Source organism: Hipposideros armiger, unplaced genomic scaffold (assembly GCF_001890085.2).
Source record: "Hipposideros armiger isolate ML-2016 unplaced genomic scaffold, ASM189008v1 scaffold_10, whole genome shotgun sequence".
Lineage (NCBI taxonomy): Eukaryota > Metazoa > Chordata > Mammalia > Chiroptera > Hipposideridae > Hipposideros > Hipposideros armiger.
In genome coordinates, this window is record NW_017731360.1 from 6509832 (window position 1) to 6531650 (window position 21819).

Below are 21819 nucleotides of genomic sequence, written 5' to 3' on the forward strand. Positions count from 1 at the left end.
CTGTAGCCCTTGGCCTTGCTCACAAACCCTCCCTAGTCTACAGCCATTGGTCCTCCCTGATCCAGCCCCTGCAGGCCTTTCCAGCTCCACCCCACCCCGCCCCATTTTCCTTATCCTTCCTGCTCGAGGAACCACATTCTGCTTACCTTTCCTAAATACACGAAGATATTCCAAACCTCTGTGCTACTGCATGCCCTTTTCCCTGAAGTGCCTTTCCCCTCTTGCCCACCTATGAAATGGCTGATACAACTCAGGCTATCTCCTCCTCCAAGAAGTCAAGAGCACCAAACATCTTTTCCTTTTGCTGCTCTGTGCCGTGTAACTGTTACACCCATCCCACTGTAGTAGGACTTGTTTCTGTCTTGGCATCCTCACCATCTGCCTCAAAGCCTGGTAGAGCAGGGTCTCAGGGACTGCATGATGCATCAGGACATCACATCCTGCCAGGATGGTAGTGTCGTCTTTTGGAGGGCTTTTTGGCCCAGCTCTACCTCCTAGCTGTTACCTTGGGCAAGTCACTATAGTTCTGAGCCCATTCTTTATCTACAGATTAGGAGTGATAGCACCTACCTCCTAGGGTTGTCATAGAAGTTGGATTAAGACAAGGCCTGTCATACACACATATGTATGTCATGCATACAGAGTAGCATCTGGTACACAGTGAGCATTCACCTAGCAGCAACTAGTGCTGCTACCATGACCCCTAGTGCCCCCTCTCTTCTCCACTGGAGAAGGCAGAGCCCACAGGGGCCCCAGAAACCACACGTGGAGCTTCCAGGCCCAGAATCCCACACCTCTGCGTTCTGATAGGTAAGGAGGGAAAGAAATACAGGACACAGACTTATTGGGAGTAAAAAAATAGGACTTTTTTTTTTCCTCATAATCACATCAATTATCAAAGAAAGAAACAGTATGTAACAAAAATACAAAGCTCTGGTGGATTTTTTTTGTCTGTTTTTGTTTTGTTTTTGCCCCTCACTCATCCTTCCCCACCAGCCCCTTTCCAGGGAACCCCCGGCTGCAGCCTGGATGCTGTCCCCGGGGTCGCCCCAGGGCTCAGGAGAAGCGGTGGTCCAGGTCCCTTTGGGGGCTGGCTGAGTACGAGTAAGCCTTGCCCAATACCAGGCGGTCCCGCAGCAGTTTGAAGAAGGCATAGTAGTTGCTGAAGAGAATGAGTGCCAGCGAGATGGTCTGGTACCACTTTTCAGACGACATTAAGGAGTACAGCTGGTAGACAATGACAGCGCCCTCCAGCAGCAGCAGGATGTTAAGGATCCGCAGGGGTTTGCTGAAAAAGAACTGCCCAGGAAAGAGTAGGCACGGGCTGGAAAGCTGGCTCCTGAAACCTGCCTTGTGGATGAGCTGGGTGGGCCACTGAAGGGGACAAGCTCTTGGGGCCCCATGAGACTTGGGTGGGGAGGAAGACTTCAGAGGGCCGGGCATGGACTTTGCCAACCCTCTGCCTTTGCTTACAGTGTCCCATCTGTCAAGACTACTACTTCCCACATAAGATTCTGTTCAACTTCTACATCCTTCAGGAAGCTTTTCTTAAGAGGTCTTGCTTACTCTCAAACCTTTTCTGGTCTAAAATCAACACCTTTTTCTATGTGATCTTCCTGGGTACTGTGAGGCCTGAACAAATTAGAATCTTAGGATATAGCATGGAAAGTTAATGTAGACTCTACAGCCCGAGTCATCTACTACTTCATGTGTAGCATCACCAGCTAGGCCAGAAGCTTCTGGGGGACATGGCGACATTTCACTCTTATCTGGTGTTTACAGGGCAAGGTAGAGTGTAGGGACTCAAGAAAAGTTTTCTGATCGTTTAAAGAGTGCAGGGGCCAAGATATTGAAACCTCAAGAGCTGCTTACAGGATGTGAGAAGTGGCAGGAAACAGGAGTCCAAGAGACCAGCAAGCCAGGCTCAGCTCTGCACCTGACAGGCTGCAGGACATCAGGCAAATCCCTTCCCTGACTGGGCCTGAGGTTTCTCTACTGTGAAATGAAGAGATCACCCAGATCCATCATTTCTCAAACTGTGTTCCTTAGAGCCCCAGGTTCTGAGGAGGTCTTTTAGGGACTAAGGCAGTGGTGAGTGGGAAATGAAAGGAGTTCCAACCTTTTAAACACAACAGTGCCATGAGGTCCTATATATTGGACTTTAGTCTATGACTATGTTGGAAAGAGGATTTTGATAGTAAAATAAATAAAATGGAGACCACTAGCCTAGATGTTTTTTTTTTTTTTTTTTGCTGAGCCATCCTGCTACCTGTTGGCTGCTCAGCTCGGGCCGGGCATCGAACCGCTGTTGCTCAGAGCTCAAACTCTTGAGCGAGCTCTTAACCAACTGAGCCACTCGGCCGGCCCTAGCCTAGATGGTTTTAAGCAGCACTTTTCACAGTGTCATTACCATCAGTTTCCAAGTTTCCTAGTAAGGCATCCTTGAACAAGTTAAACTCTCTAAGCTGATGTCAGCATCTTCGAACAGGGAGAGCCCCGGAATTTCTCCCATTTAGCCCCTGCCATGGCTGGCTTCATCTTCCTCATCAGAACCCCCTCAGAGAGGCCTTCCTGGATTCTCCTACCTCAAGTATCCAACCCCATCTCTTCTCAGTCATTCCATCACAGTATCTTGTTTTATTGTCTTTCTAAAACTTATTTCAACCCTGTTAGTTTACTTGGTGATTATCTGTGCTTTTTGGCCATCTGCATATCTTTAGGAAAACGTCTATTCAAATCCTTTGCCTATTTTTAATTTTTATTTATTTTTTAAAATGTATTTTATTTGATTTTTTTAGCTGAGCCATCCTGCCGCCTGTTGGCAGCTCGGCGGCAGCTCAGCTCGGGCTGGGCATCGAACCGCTGTTGCTCAGAGCTCGCACTCTTGGGTGAGCTCTTAACCAACAGAGCCACTCGGCCGGCCCTCCCTCCTTTTATTTTATCATCTTTCCTGCCTCCACCCAACGTTTCTCAAGATCTGCTACCAAGTAAGCTGCAGTTGTAAAATGGCGCTCATTTGTATGGCTGTCCTTGCGCTGCATGTGTGCACCGTTTTCCTTTGGATTTGGGAAAAGACTGAAAATTGTTTTCTCTTGCTATGACATCACCTTCCTGCCCTTCTGCCCTCTAGATCAGGCCCCGCCCCCCTCCTTCCCAGGGGAAGACTCACGTGGAACCGGAAGTGGGAGACGTCGGAGGGGATGGCCACGTTGTAGTGGCCCACTGCTTTGTAGACGTTCTTGCTGTGCTTCACCAGCACGCCCTGTGGCCACATGCATTCTTCAGTCCACCTGGAGGCACAGCCCAACAGTGCCCTTTATGCCCAGCTCACCCACAAAAGCGAGTACCAGAAGACTGGGCATGGGTGACCACCAGGGCTCTACTCCCATTTCTATCACTTAGACACAGTGAGTTTCCTTTTTTGGGTGTCAGTTGCCTTCTCTGTAAAATGGGGTAAGAATCATGAGAAATTCATTGTACTGGGAGTCACAAGGTCTAGGGCTGACATTAATGTCTGAGGGACTGTCAAGAAGACTCTTTTTCCTCCCTCGCATTTTCTTCATCTGGTCTCACCTCTAACTTCCAATTGGTCCATCACACAGCTGCTGGAGTGGTCTTCGTAAAATATCAAGCTGAGCCTGACTATTTTCTGCTCAAAGCCCTCTGAAGGCTGCCCAGTGCTCTTGGGATCAAGTCCCCAAGTATTTGGTACAGCCACTGAGGCCGTAGGTGGCCTTTCATGACTCCCACCATACAGCTCATGCTCAAGCCATTCAGGACTGTTTCTAGTTCTTTCAGCATACATTACTGCTTCATGTCTCTGTACAAGTCGCTCCCTCCTATTGGACTGCCCTTCCTGGTGCCTTCCCTATCCTTCTGGCAAGCTCTTTTGTCATCTTTCAAAACCCAAGGTCCTCCAGAAAGCCTTTGTCAAGCTCCCCACAGAGTTCAGCATCCTTTAACTTTCCCCAATCCCCTACTACTGGTCTACCTTCTCCAATGTTTTGTCATTTACTTTTTTCCCTGTATCCCTCACTAGGCTAGGAGCCCTTGAGGGAAGGAACGGTGTCCAATTCATCTCTGTGTCCTCAGAGCACGCCACAAGGCCCAGCACAGAGAGGTTTGTGAGTGAGTGAGGTAGTGGGACCAGTGAGCTTTCTTCCAGTGTTCTGTGAGACCTCCCAGGAACTCCAGGGTTCCTGGGCCAGTGGACTGAGAATCACTGTCTGCCAGAAGTTCAATTTCCTGATCCTGCCTTGTAGACTTATTCATTTCAAAAACAGTGATCGTGTTATATACACTAACACGGATGAACCGCACAGAAAATATGCTGCATGAAAGAAGCTGGGTGCAAGATTTCATTTATATGAAGTTGTAGAACAGGCAAAACTAACCTATGATGAAAGAAAGTGGAATGTTGGTCGGAGGCTAAGGGGTGGCCATGAGGAAATTTTCTGAGGGGCTAGAAATGTTTTATATCTTAATGGGAGGTGGGTTACATAGGAGTATACATATACCTTTATCAAAACTGAAAAAAATTATACACTTTAAGATGTGTACATTCATTGTATGTAAATTTTACTTAAAAAAAAAAAAGACTACGGCCGGCAGAATGACGACGGTTAAAAACTGGCTTGGGACGCCAGAGGGCCCCGGTTCGGATCCCACATATGAGTGCCAGTGACACTGCCCTCCACAGCTAAGATGCAGAACAACAGCTCAACCTGGAGCTGGGCTGCCCTGAGTCGCCGACAACAGCATAGGCTGCAGCCCCTGTGGCGGTGGGTTGCCATGGGCTACTGTGTGTAGCCAGCAGCCAGCGTGAGAGGCCAGCAGCCACCGTGAGCGGCCGTCCAGAAGCCAGAGACTGATCTGCCTCGCCTGGGAAGAGCGCAATGATGATGCCAACTTGGGCAAGTGAAGCAACGTCCTCCACAACTAGACTGAAGAACAAAAGAACAACAACTTGTCTGTTCCCCTTCCCCCAATTCCCCAGCGCTGTTCCCATCCCCTCAATTCCCCAATAAAAATCTTTAAAAAAATAAAAATAAAAAAGACTATACACAAAAAACACAAAAATTTTGCTGTGGACCTATTATAAGCCAGGCTTTCTGCCAGGAGTGAGGAGATATTTGAGTGTTTGGCAGGCAAGGCCTCCAAGACCTCCAGGAGCTTTAGTCCTGGAATGATAGGCAAATACTGAGAAAACACAGCAGAAAGCGTGAGGTGCAATGATCATGGTATTATGGGATTGTGGGAGCAAAGGGGAGGGGCACCAAACCCATCCTGGGTGGTCAGAAAAGTGTTCCTGAAAGAAGCAAAGTGCTAAAAAGTGATTAGGAATTAATCAGGAAAAGAAAGTTGGAAAGGGTGTTCCAGGCAAAACATGTATCACGTGCAAAAGCCTAGATAAAAAAGTGCATACAGAACTTGAGGATCTGAAGAGGTCTGGCCTGGCTAGAGCAGAGTATGAGTTGGGGCATGGTAAGAGATGAGGCAGAAAAGGCTGGCAGGATCCAGTTCTTCAGCTGGGAAGCCATGTGAAGGAGCCTGGGTCTTATCTGTGGCCTGTGGTGAGCAATGGACAGGTTCATCCTCATATTCAGCTATGTTCTAGCTTTCTACTCTTCCCTCCCCTCAGAGCCCAAGGCTAGCAGAGGCCCCTTTTGGCCCATTTGGCAATGCCCATCCCTTTTCCTGGATCACCTGGCCAGAGGCTGAGATGGGCCCTGACTGGTATGGAGGGCCAACACCAGGAGGCACCAAGAGGCCTCTGTGGCCTCCCTGTGCATTTCTGCTTCTGGTGGGCCTACCTCTACAAACCTGTCCTAGGGGTCTCTTTTCTATCAGGCCTTATACTGGGTCCAAGACTCACATGTGATTCAGAGGTGGTCCCAGCCTTGAGGAGCTTCCAGTCTAATGGGGCAATACAGGCAGGAAAATTAGTATAATGTGGGTGCAAAGCACTGTGGTAAGGGCTGTAGAAATGCTAGGGACTGTGAAGGATAAGCCAGGCTGAGGGGAGGACAGCCTAGCACCTCAGGGCTCCCAACTGGGGGGTGACTTCTGCCTCTGCTGTGTGTGTGGTGCCAGCCTACAGCTGGGCCTCTTTCGTCCCACTCATCCTATTTGTGTACACAGTATCACCCCCACCAGACTGTGAAGTCCTCAAGGATCTCGTCTCAGTCATTTCCTCCCCGTCTCTTCTTCCCTGGCCAGGGTTCACCATAAGCTAACACAGCACTGTATCCTGTTACCAGGCTGATGTTTCTTAAGGCACACCTTGGAACAGGTCCCTCTATTGTTCAAAATCCTCCATAGATCTTCTCTGCCTTTAGGTCAAAGCCAAGCTCCTTTGTCCAATACATAGTACAGGCTTGATATGAATTAGGTAGAAATAAATGTCTGCTGAAAGAGTAGATGACCTAATGATTAAATGGATGAGTCGTAAGCAGATGATAGGAGTGATGCGATGAATGCATGCATGAGCAACTCAGTCAATGAGTAAATAAATAAGTCAGTGAGAGTCAATGAGTCTATGAATTTACTGCCTGCCCCCCTCCCATCTCCAGTACAGTGCAAGTTACCTAAGAAGAGGGAACATGCCCATCTTGGGTCCTGCCATAGCCCACTCCAGTCACAAGGCCTAGCACATAAGACTAATTTAATAACTGCTGACTGAATGAATGAGTTGATGAGCGATGAGGTGAGTTGACTCCAGACACTGACCAGGAGGGCTGAGGTTGGGTAGAAAAGGGTAGGGCAACTCACGGGTGCTGCAGCACGTTGGAGCACAGTGCCGGGTCCACCTTCTGCCAGCAGCCCAGGTGGGCAGCAGCCTTGTGCAGTAGATCGCAGTAGCTGGCAGGCAGCAGGTGCTGCATGAGGATCACTGAGGTGCTGATGGACACCAGCAGGAAGAGCTCGCAGGACCAGCGTTTGTCATAGTAATGTGTGTTCTAGGGGCAACCAGAGGTGGGTAAGGCCTGGGGCACCCATAATGCCTCACTGCCTCCCCCTTCCCTGATTCTATCTGCTTTGGAGATCAGAACAGCCCTGGAGAGAACTCAGGGTGACATGAAACCAAGGATTGAACACCTAACAAAGACGGCTTAATCATGGGCTTAGACCTCGTGTCCATTACTTAGTTTTCTACAAGAAAAAACTGCTCCCACTGCCCACTATTCTGAGCCACAGCACAGGCTCCAGGGTCCAAGCACAGGCTCTGAGGTCCAACAGACATGAATTCAAATCTTGCCTCTGCTGCTTATTAACTATGTGACCCTGGACAAGTCATTTCACTGCTCTATGCTCTAGTTTGTTCATCTGTTAAATGAGAATAAGAGTAACCACCAATCACTTCTGAAAGGCATTTGGAGAATTATAACAATCATGAAAGCTCTAGCACATTGTAGGTGCTCAAGAGACTTTAAGATTTCTCAACCTCAAATCATTCAGTGCAGTCCAGCCTTGAAGAAATGCTTCAAGCCTACAGTCAGCTGGAGAGGTACCTTCCCAGAAGGCCATACAAGCTAGAGAGAGAGCACAGGCTTTTAGAGTCACTCAGATCTGGATGACTCCTGGCTTTCCTACTTAATGATAAAGCAGGATATTGTGACACGCCTGTGCCAAAAGAGTCAAATTGAAATACAAGTCACTGCTCTTTGTTATCAAGTATTATGAACGATGTCCCCTTCATTGGCTGGGCGACCTTGTGCAGATCACTTCCTTTTAATGAGCCTTGTTCTCTCCACTCTAAAATGGAGGCAGTAGTTCTCTAGCCTTCGAGAGAACATCTGGAATCTTATCCAAAACAGTAGTTATTTACGCAAGCAGGAGGGCTCCTGTGGGGCAGGCGGCAGGGTAAGGCCCCAGGCAGACCCTCTCCCTCCCTGGGTTGAGCTACGCACCTTCACGAACCAGACAGGCACAAAGGCCACATAATAGGCACTCAGCATGGAGCTGACCAGCACTTCTTTCATGCGCCAGTTGAAGTCCATCTTGAGGAACTCCACCTCGCTGCGGATGAGGCTGGGTGACAGGCAGCAGGCATGGGTGGGCATGGCATCTGGGCCATACAGCTGCCGCGTGTGCTGCTTCCATGTCTCCCGCAACGTCAGCAGGTAGTCCCGGCTCCGTGCCAGGCCGCTGACAGCCTCCCTGGGACCCATGGAAGCCATGTGGCTGAAGAGGTTTGTCTTGCGGAAGTCACAGTTCAGCTGCAGGAACGGAATGTACATCCCAAACCTGCTGGGAAAGACAGTGGTGAGGGCAGGCCTGCCCATGGGCCATGATTCCAAACGTCAGCCACTGAGGAAATCCTTCTCTCCTCCCCCAGCCTTAGCTCTCCTGGAAACTCTGAGACCCATCTTTCTATCCATCCATCCTCTCATCCAACGGTCAGTCAACACATGTATTAGCACTGAGTGCATGCCAAGCATCCGGGTTACAGCAGGAAGCAAGAAATGAGTCCCTGAGCTCACAGTCTGGTGCTAATAGTAATCAAAACAGCTCACAGTTACTGGGCACAGGCTATGTTCCAGACACTGTTCTAGGTGCTTTACGTGCATTCTCTTCCTTTTTTTTTCCTTCTAAGAACACTGTGCATTGGGTACTGTTATTTTGTGCCCTTTTCAGCTGAGGAAGCTGTGGCTCAGAGAGGTGAAGTAGATTCCCAAAGGTTACACAATTAGTAAGGAAGTAACAGAGCTGGATTCAAACCCAACTGTCTGGTATCAAAGATCAGGACAGCTACTCAACAAATACTATGAGTAATTAATTTGAAATGTACACAGCACCACAAAAGAGCGGTATAAGTTGTTACAAGTACATGTTAGAGGCAGCTCTTAGTGTGTAGAGGGCTGTTCAGGAACAATATTTCTTGTGTGTCTATTATGTGCCACACACTGAAATAAGCCCTTGAACAGTACAAATCCTTTCCCAAAGCAGCACCCTTAGGTTAGGGCTGGAGCTAATTAAGGGGAGTTCTGAGAGTCTGGCTAGTATTGTTTGAGGACAAAACTATATAGACTCATAGCCCACAAGGGTAGATAATTACAAGAAGTGAGTAATGCTGAGCACAGTACAGGGAACGTTGAAGTAGGTGCTCTTTACAGGCATTCTTCTTTGTAGCTTGGGGCCTCACAATTTCCTCAGGTCCTCAGACATAGACCCGGAAGGATCCCTGGGCTGCCCCCAGGAGTTAGGGCCAATGAGAATGCTACATTTTCCTATCAACAGTAATTTCTTCTTTTTCTGTTTTCTGAGGCTCCAAGAAGGGAAACGTCCTTGGGCAAACAATTTGCCTCTTTTGAGTTTTCGCTTTCTGGTCTATAAAATGGGGATGTTACCATTCTCTCTGGGGTTAAGGATTAGGTAAGATAACTTAGAGAATTGTGGTTGAGAGCATAATCTTTGGGGTCAAATAGGCCAGGACTAAAATCCCAGCTCTGCCACTTACCAGTGCTGTGATTTAGGGCAAGTTACTTAATCTTTATGAGCCTCAGTTTCCTTAACTTGCTGTAAGTTATGCAGCTGTATTGATTCTCTATGTTCAGCCAGGCATTATGTTAGTGCTTTCATAAATACTCCATTTTAGTTTTTGCAACAACCCTCAGTATGGTGCCTGGCTCAGCGTAGATCAATGTATGAGTAATTTTGTTTAGAAAAGAAACAGGCCAGAGATTCTGCGGGACAAGAAAGAAGACTGAAATGGGATTCCCAAAACACTCTTCAGGATACCCTGTGGTAATGAGGGGGTGGGACACCTACTTAATATACAAGGGATTCGGAGTCAAACTTAAGGGCAAGAATCTTAGGATTATCTCCCTGGCTTTGTCTCTAAGAAGAACTGTGGGTACAACTAAATAATATGGTAATAGCAGGTGACTGCTCTGACAGGTCACAAGTTAGAAGCAACTTCACATGAAAGATGGCAGATTCCCTCTCATCCTCTCCACCCAAGACACGACAGTAGAAAATAAATTTGTATCAGCAAAAAAGAATGAAAGTGGGGCTTATCAGTACACAGTGATTTTGACAAGTTTAGAAAGCAGACAGAAACACGTTGACAGATGAGGAAGGAGACCTTTGTCTAGAGCAGCACTGTCTGACAGAAATATGTCACATATATAATTTAAAATTTTCTAATAGCCCATATTAAAAAAACAGATAAAATTAATTTTAATATTCTATTTTGCTTAACCTAATATATGTAAAATATTATTTCAACATATAATAATTATTTATGAATGAGATCGTTTACTTTCTTTTGTACTAAATCTTCAGAATCCGATGTATATTTTATACTTACAGCACATCTCAGTTCAAACTAGTCTATTTCAAATGTTCAATAACAGGTGGCGAGAAGCTGCTTAAACTGGATGGTGTAGGTCTAGAACATGTCATGAGAGGGCTACACTGGGTATGGGAGAGTATCTGCTGAGTGTCTCAAGAGAGACTCTGGTTTGAAGTGGACACATTTAATAGAGGGTAGACATAATAAGCAGGGCTCAACAAATGGAATTAAACAAAGATCTACCGTATTTTGCCGTGTATAATGCACACCCACGTTCTTGGCCCAAACTTTCAGGGAAAAAAATCTTTTCGTTTTAAGTTTTTAATTCAAATTGTTATTTGTTTATATTTAGGTACTTGTTTTTTGTATTCTAAAGGAATTTTAGCATTTATTTTTTAACATATTATGGTACAAGAAATTTTATGTACTGGTAACAAATTTATGATATTTACACATCATAGAAGGCCAAGAACTCTTTGTCCTGGCAGGTTCATCCTAAGTTCAACAAAACTGATTATCGTATTCCAGGGTATTATTTTGCATATGGATATCATTGATTTCTAGAGTTACACTTTTAACTCATAAGCATAAAAAAATTATTTAAAACTTTTACATAGCTATGGAATTAGTACTACCTATATATAACGTGCATCCTTATTTTCCCTCACAAATTTGGGCAAGAAAGTGCTCAATATACACAGTAAAATACGTAAATTTATGTACCAGAATCATTCCCTTTATTCTCTTACACACCTCACACAACTGACTCTAAAGGATTTTTCTCTAAAGAAATTGAATCAAGTGTCTGAGGACAACTGAGGTTTCTAATGCGGGCATCCTGCACCCCGCCCCGCTTCTGGCCTTTGGGAGCCCACAGCCTAACAAATAGCACCTTATTCAACAGTTTGCATGTCAGTGTACTCTTGCCCATGTACTCAGAATTCCGTCAAACCTTCTATTCACTGGATACAATGGCAGAGGGAGAGAAAATGCACTTCAAGCTACTCAGTCCTTCATTCTCAAATATAAATAGACAACCAAAGAAACCAGCTATGTTTAGAAAACCAGCAACATGAAACAGAAAAATTGACCCTGGTGGAAAGACAAAATTGAGGGAGCATAAAGAGATAAAAAAAAAAAAAAGAAAAGAATGCTATGCGAAAAGAATAATCATAAAACAAGAAAGAGGATTTAGAGATGAAAAATATGATGGCTGAAAAAAATCTCAATAAAAAAGCTGGAAGGTAAAGTTGAGGAACTCTCCCTAAGTCAAAGTGAAAAGAGAGAGCAGACAGAGAGAGAAAGACAGAGAAAGAAGGAAGTGAGGGGGACAGAGAAAGGGAGAGAGATGAGAAAAATGTGAGAGAAAATGTAAGAGGAACAGATGACCAGTCTACAAGGTCTACCATCTGATGAACACAAGTCCCAGAGAGAATAGAAAAAAATGGAAAGGAAGATATTATCTAAGAAATAATAGAAAAAAATTTCCTTGAGCTCAAGAAATACCTAAATCTCCAGGTTAAAAAAGTTGTAGAGCACTGATAAGATTAATGAGGTAAGTTCCATACCAGACACATCCTTGTGAAATTTCAAATGATCAAAAGATAAACAGAATATCCCTAAAAGTCTTCAGAAAGAAAAAAAATAAGTTATCTACAAAGTAATGGGAATCACACTGGCATCGGTCTTCTCATTAAAAACATTGAATGCTCGAGACAATGGAGCAATATCTTCAAAATTCTGAGAGAACATGAATTTGAGTTTAGAAATGTACATTCAGATGAACCATCAATCAACTAGAAGGGCAGAATAAAGACATTTTTAGACACGCAAGGGCTCAGAATGTATATACCTCCCATGTACCCACTGTTAAGGGAATTACCTGATAATGCACTCCAGCAAAATAAGGGAGAAAACCAAGAAAGAGGAGGACATGGGATCCAGGAAACAGTGGATCCAACCCAGGAGGGCAGCGTAGGGAAGTCCCAGGCTGAGAGCTGTACAGCAGGCCTAAAGAGCAACCACTCCAGACTGGAGGAGGATGGAGGGCTCCAGGAAGATGTCTTTGGGGGAGGGGGGAAATGAACTCCAGGCAACAGGTAGCATGACTGAGAAGCTGGATAAACTTGAGGATATGTTGAAGGCCCATCATTCTTTTGTTAACAAGAAAAAAGAAAGGCAATTAGAAACTCCAAGAAAAATAAAAAGCTGTATAAGAAAGTTACAATTGAAATATGAGGCAAACTAAAATATGACATGATTTTAAGCAATTGACAGAATATAAGAAAAGGGAAACCATTTGACGGTGACACTAGAACATTCTTTTTTTTAAGAGGTCCAAGACTGTAACTCAGTAACTATAGAGGAGGAATGTTGTCTATGCACGGCCCTACAGTGAATGATATTTCATATTCCCAATAATATCAAGGCTACTTATTGGTTTTTAATTTTTAGAATTAGCCTTAGACAAAGAATAAAAGACTTAAATGTGGTTATATACAAGAATGTGAATGTCAAGCTTGATGATATAAAAGTAAAGAGTATAGTTGCCAGGAAGTGAGAGGAGGAAGAGGGGAGTAAAAGTGGATGGGTAGGGTTCCTAATATTCTCATCTTACATAAAAGGGATTAAGATACTATTGTTGATGGAATAAAAAAATACAGGCATATTCATATTACTGAAAAAGATAACCAATAGGAAACTAAAAATAAGTTATCAAAGCAGTGGAAACAGTAGAGATGGAAGGGTGAACTAAATCTTTCCCCGTCATTGCACATGTGCATATATGAGTGTGTGTTATGCTTGTATATGCAAAGAACATTTATCTCCAGATATACAAGAAACCAGAAATATTGATGGCTTCCTCTGGGAATGGAAGCTGGGTAGCTGGGAAATAGGAGTCAAGGGGAGACTTTTTCATTCATATTCTTTTATACCTTTAATTTTTAACTATGTAAACCCATTATCCCAACTATAAAATCAATAAATAAATTTTTGAAAGGGATAAACAAAGGTATAAGAATACTAGAATTATGGCAGTAACTTGAAAAACACATAAAACCAGAAATAATGATAGATACTGCTTTTGAGAAGTGGGACTAAAACTCGGTTGGGTGAGGCTGGAGGCTGTTTTTAATTATAAGCTTTTAGCTTACTAGATTTGACTTTTTTATGCAGTATATGTATTATGTTCATAAAAATTAAAAAATAAGAGCAAACTATGAACACTGGGTGATGTCTATATCCAAGGAGAATGGACTTATCAGATATTAATCAAAAAAGGGTTAAATTAAGGCGATTGTTGACAGTTTTAATGAGTACAACCATTTTGGAGGGCCATTTGTTAATATACATTGAAAATGTAAACGGACATAACTTTTGGTGTGGTAATTCTACTTCTGGGAATCTGTTATACACGAATATTGGACAAATGTGCAAACATGTATGCAAAAGAATGTTCCTTGCCTCATTGTTTCAAATAAAGAAAGCTAGGAACAACTCAAAAATCTACCAATAAAAGGAAAAGCAAATTGTGAAAAACCTATACAGTGGAATGCTACGAGGCCATTAAAAAAGAAATGAGGGGCTGGCCGAGTGGCACACTGGTTAAGAGCTGGCTTGGTTAATAAAAAATAATTAAAAAAAAAAAAGAAAAAAAAAGAGCTGGTTTGGGACACTAGCTCTGAGCAGTAGGGCGCCCGGTTTGGATCCCACATGAAGGCCAGTGACGCTGCGCTCTCTACAGCTAAGATGGTGAACAACAGCTTGACCTGGAGCTGGGCTGTCATGAGTTGCTGGTGATGGCATAGGCTGCAGCCCCTGCTGCACTGGGCTGCCATAAGCTACCGTGAGTGGCGGGCAGCCAGCGTGAGCGGCCAGCAGCCGGTGTGAGGTGCCAAGAGCCGCCGTCCAGAGGCCAGCGACCAATCTGCCTCACCCGGGAAGAGTGCAATGATAATACCAACATGGGCCAGTGAAGCAACGTCCTCCACAACTAGCCTGAAGAACAAAAGGACAGCAAAAGGGGAACTTGTCTGTTCCCCTTCCCCCGATTCCCCAGCGCTGTTCCCCTCCCTCAATTCCCCAATAAAATCTTTAAAAAAAAAAAAAAAAAGAAATGAGGCAGACCCATGTGTATTGCCATGGAAAAATATTAAAGTTCTATGATTATGTGAAAATGTAATAAATTGTGTAACATTATACATAGTATAATCCCATTTTTGTTTTAAAAAAGTATATGCTGCGGTGACTGGTTAGCTCAGTTGGTTAGAGAGTGGTGCTGATAACACCAAGGTTGCCAGTTCGGTCCCCGCATGAGCCACTGTGAGCTGTGCCCTTCTTAAAAGAGTCAACTATGCCATTGTAGCATGAAAGCAATGTGTAACCAATGACCATGGCTGTCCCCCCCCCCCCAAAAAAAGTATATGTGTATGTGTTCTTGCCCAGAAAAAATATGGAAGGATATGCTGTAAATAATGGTTTTCTGGGGGACTGAGGTTATGCGATTGCATTTTCTAAAAAGCTGTAAAGTTTAACCATTTTATATGAGTGACATATGTCACTCTTCTAATTAAAAACTAGATAAAACTGAAGCAAGAGTAACGGGGCTGCTCCCATGATAGTGTCCTCATCAGAGTGGAGAGGGAGCAGTGTCTAGCTCTGAATCTTCCCAGGGAACAGGGATGGTCCAGCCTGGGGAAACTCATGAACCAGAAAGCCCAGGCGTTGGGAAATGACTGTGAAATGTCCAGGAAGCCAGGCGCCTGTCTCAGAAACAGGCAGAGTGGACACCTTGCCAAAGCCCTCCCCAATTCTAGGCCAGAAAGGGGCAGGTCCTGGGCTCCTCCCAGACACTATCTCTCCATCCTCAACAATATGGGTTCTGGCAAGATGGAGGGAGTGAGTGAGCAAAACAGGCACAAAGACAGATAATACATGCACATGCAGATACACACACACGTGCTTCATGCATAGACGCCCACACAGAAACATGCACACAGGCTGGTGCTCTCATGCACAGAGACCCGGGAAAGGTACCGAGAGCTTACATAAACACTGATACACACAAAAGAGACCAAGAAAGAGAAAGGACCAGAGAGAGAGGAAAGGAAAAGAGAAGGAGACAAAGCCCATGCACTCCCGCCTCAGGAAGGTTCCTTTCAGGGATACACTCAGATCTTAGTCCCATTCTGACTTCCCCCTCGGTGGCACCTTGGGTAAATTATGCCGTCTCAGTTTCTGCTCCTGCAAAAGAAGGCTCATCACCCTGATCTCAGGGGGATATTGTCAGACGATGTGAGAGAGATTGTTGCTGCCCTGCCTGTGAGACTTCCAGGTGCTGGGACCTGGTGACCCAGCCACACTCAGGGCAGAGGTCAGGAGCCAGGTGCTAGGCAGTGGGGGGAAAAGTGAGGGGTACTCACGGATAGCAGAGGAACAGGAGGTTCAGGAAGGAGTAGGTCCTGAAGAGGTGGATGAGGGAGCGGCACAGACTCCAGCCTGTTGCCGTGAGAACGGTGAAGCGGGTGAGGAACAGCAGGATGGAGCGAAAGAGGGAGACCTTCCCCCTCTGAGAAGCCTGGGTCAGGGCGAGATAGGACGGGATGGGGCCTTGGATGGAGGCCCCAGGGGCTGTGCCCAAATTCCCCCCAGCATGTTCTGTGAGCCCACCCAGGGAAACGTGGGGCAGCAGACTAGGCAGAACCTGGCAAAGTGAATCCTTCTCCTTGATACCCAGAAAACTCCCACGAGCCGATGGACGTGAGTAATGTTCTTCAACCAAGTCCAAAGGGAGCCCCAGGGAAATGCCTCAGGGTTGAAGGGCTCAGTGTGTCTCCTTGGCATCCCCAAGGGAAAGGGGAGTCCCAAAGTCCCCAGCCTCTAGGACCCAATCACCTCCTTCACGATGGACCCAATGAAGCGGCGGCCCAGAACGATGGCGGTCACCATCAGCAAGTTGAAGTCGATCAGGTGGAAATTCTGTCAGGGGGCAGAGGCTGGGGGTCATGTTGGCCCCCCGCCCATATATGGGCTTTTTTTCATACCCACCTCCCTCTGCCCAGTTCTTTCCATAGGGACTGTCCCCACTCTCTGACCTTCATAGGCCTCCAGCTGAGTCAGGCCAGGAAATTACCTAGAGGAGAACAGGACCCAGAGGAGGGAAGTGGGACCATCCCTGGAGATAAGAGAGTGGTGTGTGAGCCCTCTTGCTCTCATCACCCATGCCCCTGTCCCTGAACCTCTCTTTCTGCACGGAGATCTTTCCACTCCTGAAATAGTCATGTACGCCTATGGCTCACCTCCCCCACAGAACTTAAGACTGTGCTCCTTTGGGCAAAATCTGTCAGATTCCTCTCTGCTACATTTATACACCTAGTGTGGAGCTAAGCACATTAGGGGCGAGTGTTCAGGAATCACCAGTTTCTTGTTCCTTCTACATCTCCCACGATTAGCATGAGGCCAAGCGAACAGGGTGCTAAGTAAGCTATGCTAAACTAAAACCAAATGTCACACACACACACACACACACACACACACACACACACACACACACACACAGCTGGCCCTAGCTGGGCACCTACCAGGGAGGTATGGGAGGGTGGGTGGGAGGGCGGGTACCACCACACTGTCTTGTAGATGTTGATGTAGTGAACGAAGAGGGCTATGAGCTGGCAGAAGAAGAGCTGCAACTCAAACAGAATGCTGGCCTGGACTGGCAGCTCGGGGATCTTGCAGTGCTGTAGGGGCACGACCGTCTGGGTGGCCAGTGGGGGGCTGGAGAGGCCCGTCCCAGGACTGCTCCTGGGGGTAGGGAGGGAACAACATCAGGAGCTGATCTAAGAACCCTAACAAGAAGGGATTCTGTGGCAAAGGATTGTGGGGTAGGATCAGAGAAGCAGTTCATGGCAAGGATGGAGTCCTTCTCATCCTGCCTGTCAGACAAACAAGCTGACAGAGCCTTTTCCTATCCCTAATCTTGTTCAGGCTTTCCAACGTACCCCAGGAAGAACAGAATTATTAGGTTCATTTTACAGATGAGGAAAAGGAGGCCCAAAGTGGGGAGACAACTTGTCCAGCAAATCAGGAGCAGAACTGTAACCGGAATCCAGGCTTTTGAGCTTATTGCACTACGTTGTAGTGCAGCTGTTCAAGTGACCACCTCTGGGTCTTTTCCACTGCTCACTGCCTTCTAAGTCTCCATCTGGCATCTAGGGGATCACATTCTCGAGCCCAGGCTGGGTCAACTTTGTCCATACTGCCGCTGTGAGCCCATAGTGAGGGGCAAGTGAGAAAGGCAGTTTACCTGGTGCGGGACCGGACACTGGTGACTGATGCGCTGGAAGTGTGGCCCCCACCAGAGCCCCCTGAGGATCCTGGCTCACAGAGTGGATTTCGACAGTAGGATGTCCTGTTGGGACCTCTTCGTCCTCCTGTGGGGCTCAACATAAGGTAGATCCTCAAGCCCGAGGGCAAATATCCAGGATAACAGCAATGATACTGGCTACCATTACCTGTTGTCTCATTTTATTATTTAATCACAGAGTCCTATGATCTGGTCCCTGCCTTCTTCTTCAACCTCATCTCCTACCATTCTCTGCCTCGCTCTCATGCTTCAGCCATCCTGGCCTTTCTTTCCTTAAACCAAACTTGTTACTACCTTGTGCATTTGCTGTATCCTCTGTCTGGAGAGCACTTCCCTGATTGGCATTTCTGAACTATCTGCCCCATAACTCTATTTGTGTTTTTTATTTTATTTTTTATTTTTTTAGCTGAGCCATCCTGCTACCTGTTGGCAGCTCAGCGGCTGCTCAGCTTGGGCTGGACTCGAACTGCTGTTGCTCAGAGTTCAAACTCTTGAGCGAGCTCTTAACCAACCGAGCCACTCGGCCGGCCCTCTTTTTTATTTTTTTTATTACAACAATTCACTCTTGAAATTTATCTTATTCATTTGTTAACATATTTATTGTCTGTCTTACCCACTAAAAGTCAGTGAGGTCACTACACTTACCTTTTTCTGTTGTATCCCCTCCCCCTATCACAGTACCCAGTAATAAGTGCCCAATGAGTATATGTTGATGGGTGAATGAACCCAGCAAGGTAGGTTTCCCACAGATTAGGAAACTGAGTTTACACTGTGTCACAGTTAGTTTGGGGGTCTGGGTCCTGTGCTCTTATCTCTGGTGTACACTGCCCCATTCAGATACTATACAGTCTATAGGCTTACAATTCTGGGCAGACTTGTAGTTTTTTCCTCCAGGGTCCGATATCCAGCTCAATGGGCATCCTGGTGTCTCATGGTCAGGACCCAGGGCTTGAGCACATGGTCAAGGACCCAGGCTTTGGGAGAATGCTATGGTTGTGGACCAGAAACTGGGACCCACAATCTATTGCTCTAGGTTTAGCAGACTAGCCCGAGCTCCCAGGCATCGTCCTGCAAAAGCTTCTAAGCACCACCCCAGTCCTAGTCACGGTTCTAGTCTCATTCATACCCTCCCAAGGCAACACACACACCCTTTGCCCTAGATCCTCAGCTAGGTAGCTTTTTCCACACGTCTCCACAAAGTACTTGTCCAGGAACTCTGTTCCCAACCAGCCCCCAGCCCAGAAGCTCTGTTTATACACTATTATACCTGGCTTAGAAAATCCCACACAAGAACCCTCAGCCCAAAAGCTCTGCCCACACCTACTCTCCTCTCTTTAGAAGATCTGCACCCACATCAAAGCCCCTTAGCCCAGGAGTCCCGCCTACACCCAATTATCAGCCCAGAAAACCCGTCCACAAGCCAACAAAAGCTGTCTGCTCAGACTTCCCGCTCCAGAATGGGCTCCCTTAATCTAGATCCCCTTTTCACCCTGCCATCCCCAGTAAAAAGCCCCTACGGTCCAGAAAGTTCGCCCCCGCACCAGAGCCTATAGCCCAGGAGCTCCGCCCAAAGCACTACGGCCCCGCCCCCGCTAAGCCCCGCCTCCACGCTTAGCACTGGTGAGCGGGTCCTCATCAAAGCCCAAGCTCCCACAAGCCCCCTTCATTTTACAAGTCCTGCCCACCACTCAAGAGTCCTGTCCCCACAACAGAGGCCCCACTCCACAAAACGACAGGAGGGGGCGGGGCCCCACTGCGCCCGCATCCCCTCCCCCCTCGCCGGGACTCTGTCCGCGTGGGGAAACAATTAGCAGCTTGGCCGTCCCAATCCCCGCGCCCGCTTGTTCCCGGGCCAAGTCAGACCCTCTCTGCTTACCCATCTCCTTCCCCCGGCGCTCTCTGCTTCGCCGCCGCAGCTCTTGCGGGCAATATGTCGGAGGCGACGGCGGCCGGGAGAGGACTAACCGCCGCAGCCTAGTCCCAGGGTAGCAGCCGCGCGCTCCCGCCTCGCCGCCAAATTTGCATACAAGGCGGCTAGAAGCTGGGGGCGCGCTTCTTAAAGGGGCCGCCCGGACAAAGGCGGAGCTGGACTCTCTTTGTCTCGCAGTCCCCCACGCCCTTCCTGCAGCTGCTCCTGAAGAAACCCGAGAGGCAGGGAAACCCACCTCCTACTCTTCTGTGCGTGCCTTCTCCCAGCATCTCTTCAGGCTCGAGGGAGGGGGCCGGAACCCGCCTTTCGTCTCAGTTCCTGCCGGAGATAGACTGTATCCATGAGTTGCCAACAGGATCCTCAGACTCAACGCGTTCAAAAATGGGCTGTCACCTTTCCCTTCAGCCTTATTGCTCTTTAGTTTACCACCCCAGTCACAACCTAGGAGTCATTTCCCCATTTGCCTCACTTGAAGGAAATGAGTGAGTCAGTCATCCAGATATCTGGAGAACGGGGGCGGGGGGGGGCATTCCAGGCAGAGGAAAAAGTCAGTGGAAGGGCCCTCAGGCACAAGCATGCCTGGTGTGTTTAAAAACCAGCCAGGAGTCTGGGGAATATAATCAATAATGTTGTAAATATTTTTTAGGGGCCCAGATGGACTCATGTCTTATTAGGGAGACCATTTCATAGTGGGTGTAGAGGCCTGAGCACTGCACTGTGTTTCTGAAGCTGATGTTGAATAACATTGTATGTCAACTAAAATTATATATACATATAGTCACGGGACGTGGAGTAGAGTGTGGGAATGGAGTCAATGGAATTGTAGTAGATAATTATGATATCGGGTGGGAGGGCAGTAGATGGAGGAGGGGGGTTGTTTCTGTGTGAAGGGTGAAAAGGATAACTATTTCATTGTTCTGTACACCTGAAACTAACAACAACAAAATGTTATTTAAATAAATAAATAAATAACAGCAAGGAGGCCAGTGTAGCTTGAATGGAATAGACATGAGAATAGGAACATGAGAAGGGGTGGACTGCACTGGGGGCTGTGTGGCTATACTCTGAATGAGATAGGGAGCAGTTGGAGGCTTTGCACTTCCATTCTTAAAGAATCACTGTGGCTGTTCTGTGAAAATAGACTGTAGGGGCACAAGGGTGGAAGCAGGGAGACCAGAAAGGAGACCTCCACAATAATCTTAGCAAGAGATGTTGATGGTTGTTACCAGATTGAGTGAGGAGATGAGACATGGTTGGATTCTGGATTTGAAGTATTTGTTGATAGATTGGTGTGTAGGAAGAAAGGGATCAAAGATTACTCCAAGGCTTTTAGCTTAGACAAATGGAAATAGGGAGTTTAATTCAACACATACATATCTATTAAATTATAGATTTTACACCAAGTCAGGCCTTCCCTTCTTGGGGAAAAAAGGGCAGGGGGTGGGGCAAAGGAGGGAGGGAGAATGACCATGTCACAAAGCATGTCACAAAGCAGAGTAGAAACCAGGGCTGAGATTTCTTTTTCCAGCTAAAGAAATTCTGTTAGAAGAGCTGGCTCTGTCCTCTTCAGAGTACTGCATTTGAAATGTATCTTGTTAATTTCTGAATCCCCAAAGCCTAATACTACCTGGCACATGATAGGCATTCAATAAGTATTAGTTCAGTTGAATTAAGGTAATGACAAATTGGCTTTTGAAAGGAAGAGCAGGCAGTTGGGAAGCTAAATGGTTTCAGAATATTCCATAGAAGACTGAGGCTAGGCCATTCCTGGGAACGCATTTTAACTCAAGTCAATAAACATTTTTGAGCATCTATTATATCCCGGGCACTGGGGATAGAGATGTCACTCATTATTGGAGGAGAGAGAGGAGGATCAGTAAATTATGGTACAGTGTGATAACAGCAGTATGTGTCAAGTTCAGAGGTGGATGGAAGGTGGCTGACTGACAGGGGAGGTAGTTAAGAGAAGGCTTCGAGGGAGATGACATCAGAGCTGGTTTCTGAGATGAGTGGAGTTTGCCTCTTATACTCCTATGGGAGGGAGCAATAGCCTGAGTCTGGTTATTGTCATACCAGGGCTGATGGCAGCAGAATGTCTTACTGTGCATTTATTATGTGGAAGGTTCTGGACCTCGTACATGGCAAATAATCAGGAAATATTTGTTGAATTGAAGGCACTCATACAACCCAGCATAAAAATCCATTCAAATGGACTGTTGTGGGCCGGCC

General features: G+C 46.5%; 1 protein-coding gene across 6 annotated transcripts; it reads right to left on the reverse strand.

Moving 5' to 3' along the window:
- Nucleotides 1–844: 844 nt before the first annotated feature.
- Nucleotides 845–20301, reverse strand: TMEM39B (transmembrane protein 39B). 6 transcript variants are annotated; one of them, XM_019659696.1, is made up of 9 exons: nt 19537–20301; nt 17601–17727; nt 16879–17098; nt 16193–16276; nt 15721–15875; nt 7911–8247; nt 6772–6959; nt 3170–3290; nt 845–1299 (listed from the first exon to the last, which is right to left on the reverse strand). In XM_019659696.1, exons 1-9 carry the CDS (start codon nt 19538–19540, stop codon nt 1057–1059), a joined length of 1479 nt encoding a protein of 492 aa, XP_019515241.1. In that variant the 5' UTR covers nt 19541–20301; the 3' UTR covers nt 845–1056. The 6 variants fall into 6 exon arrangements, with proteins under 6 accessions (XP_019515241.1, XP_019515281.1, XP_019515252.1 ...); XM_019659707.1 differs by lacking the exons at nt 17601–17727; nt 19537–20301 and adding an exon at nt 16393–16472 and having other exon boundaries at nt 896–1299; nt 16879–16898; XM_019659736.1 differs by lacking the exons at nt 15721–15875; nt 16193–16276 and having other exon boundaries at nt 19537–20288.
- Between the last annotated feature and the right edge of the window lie 1518 nt (nt 20302–21819).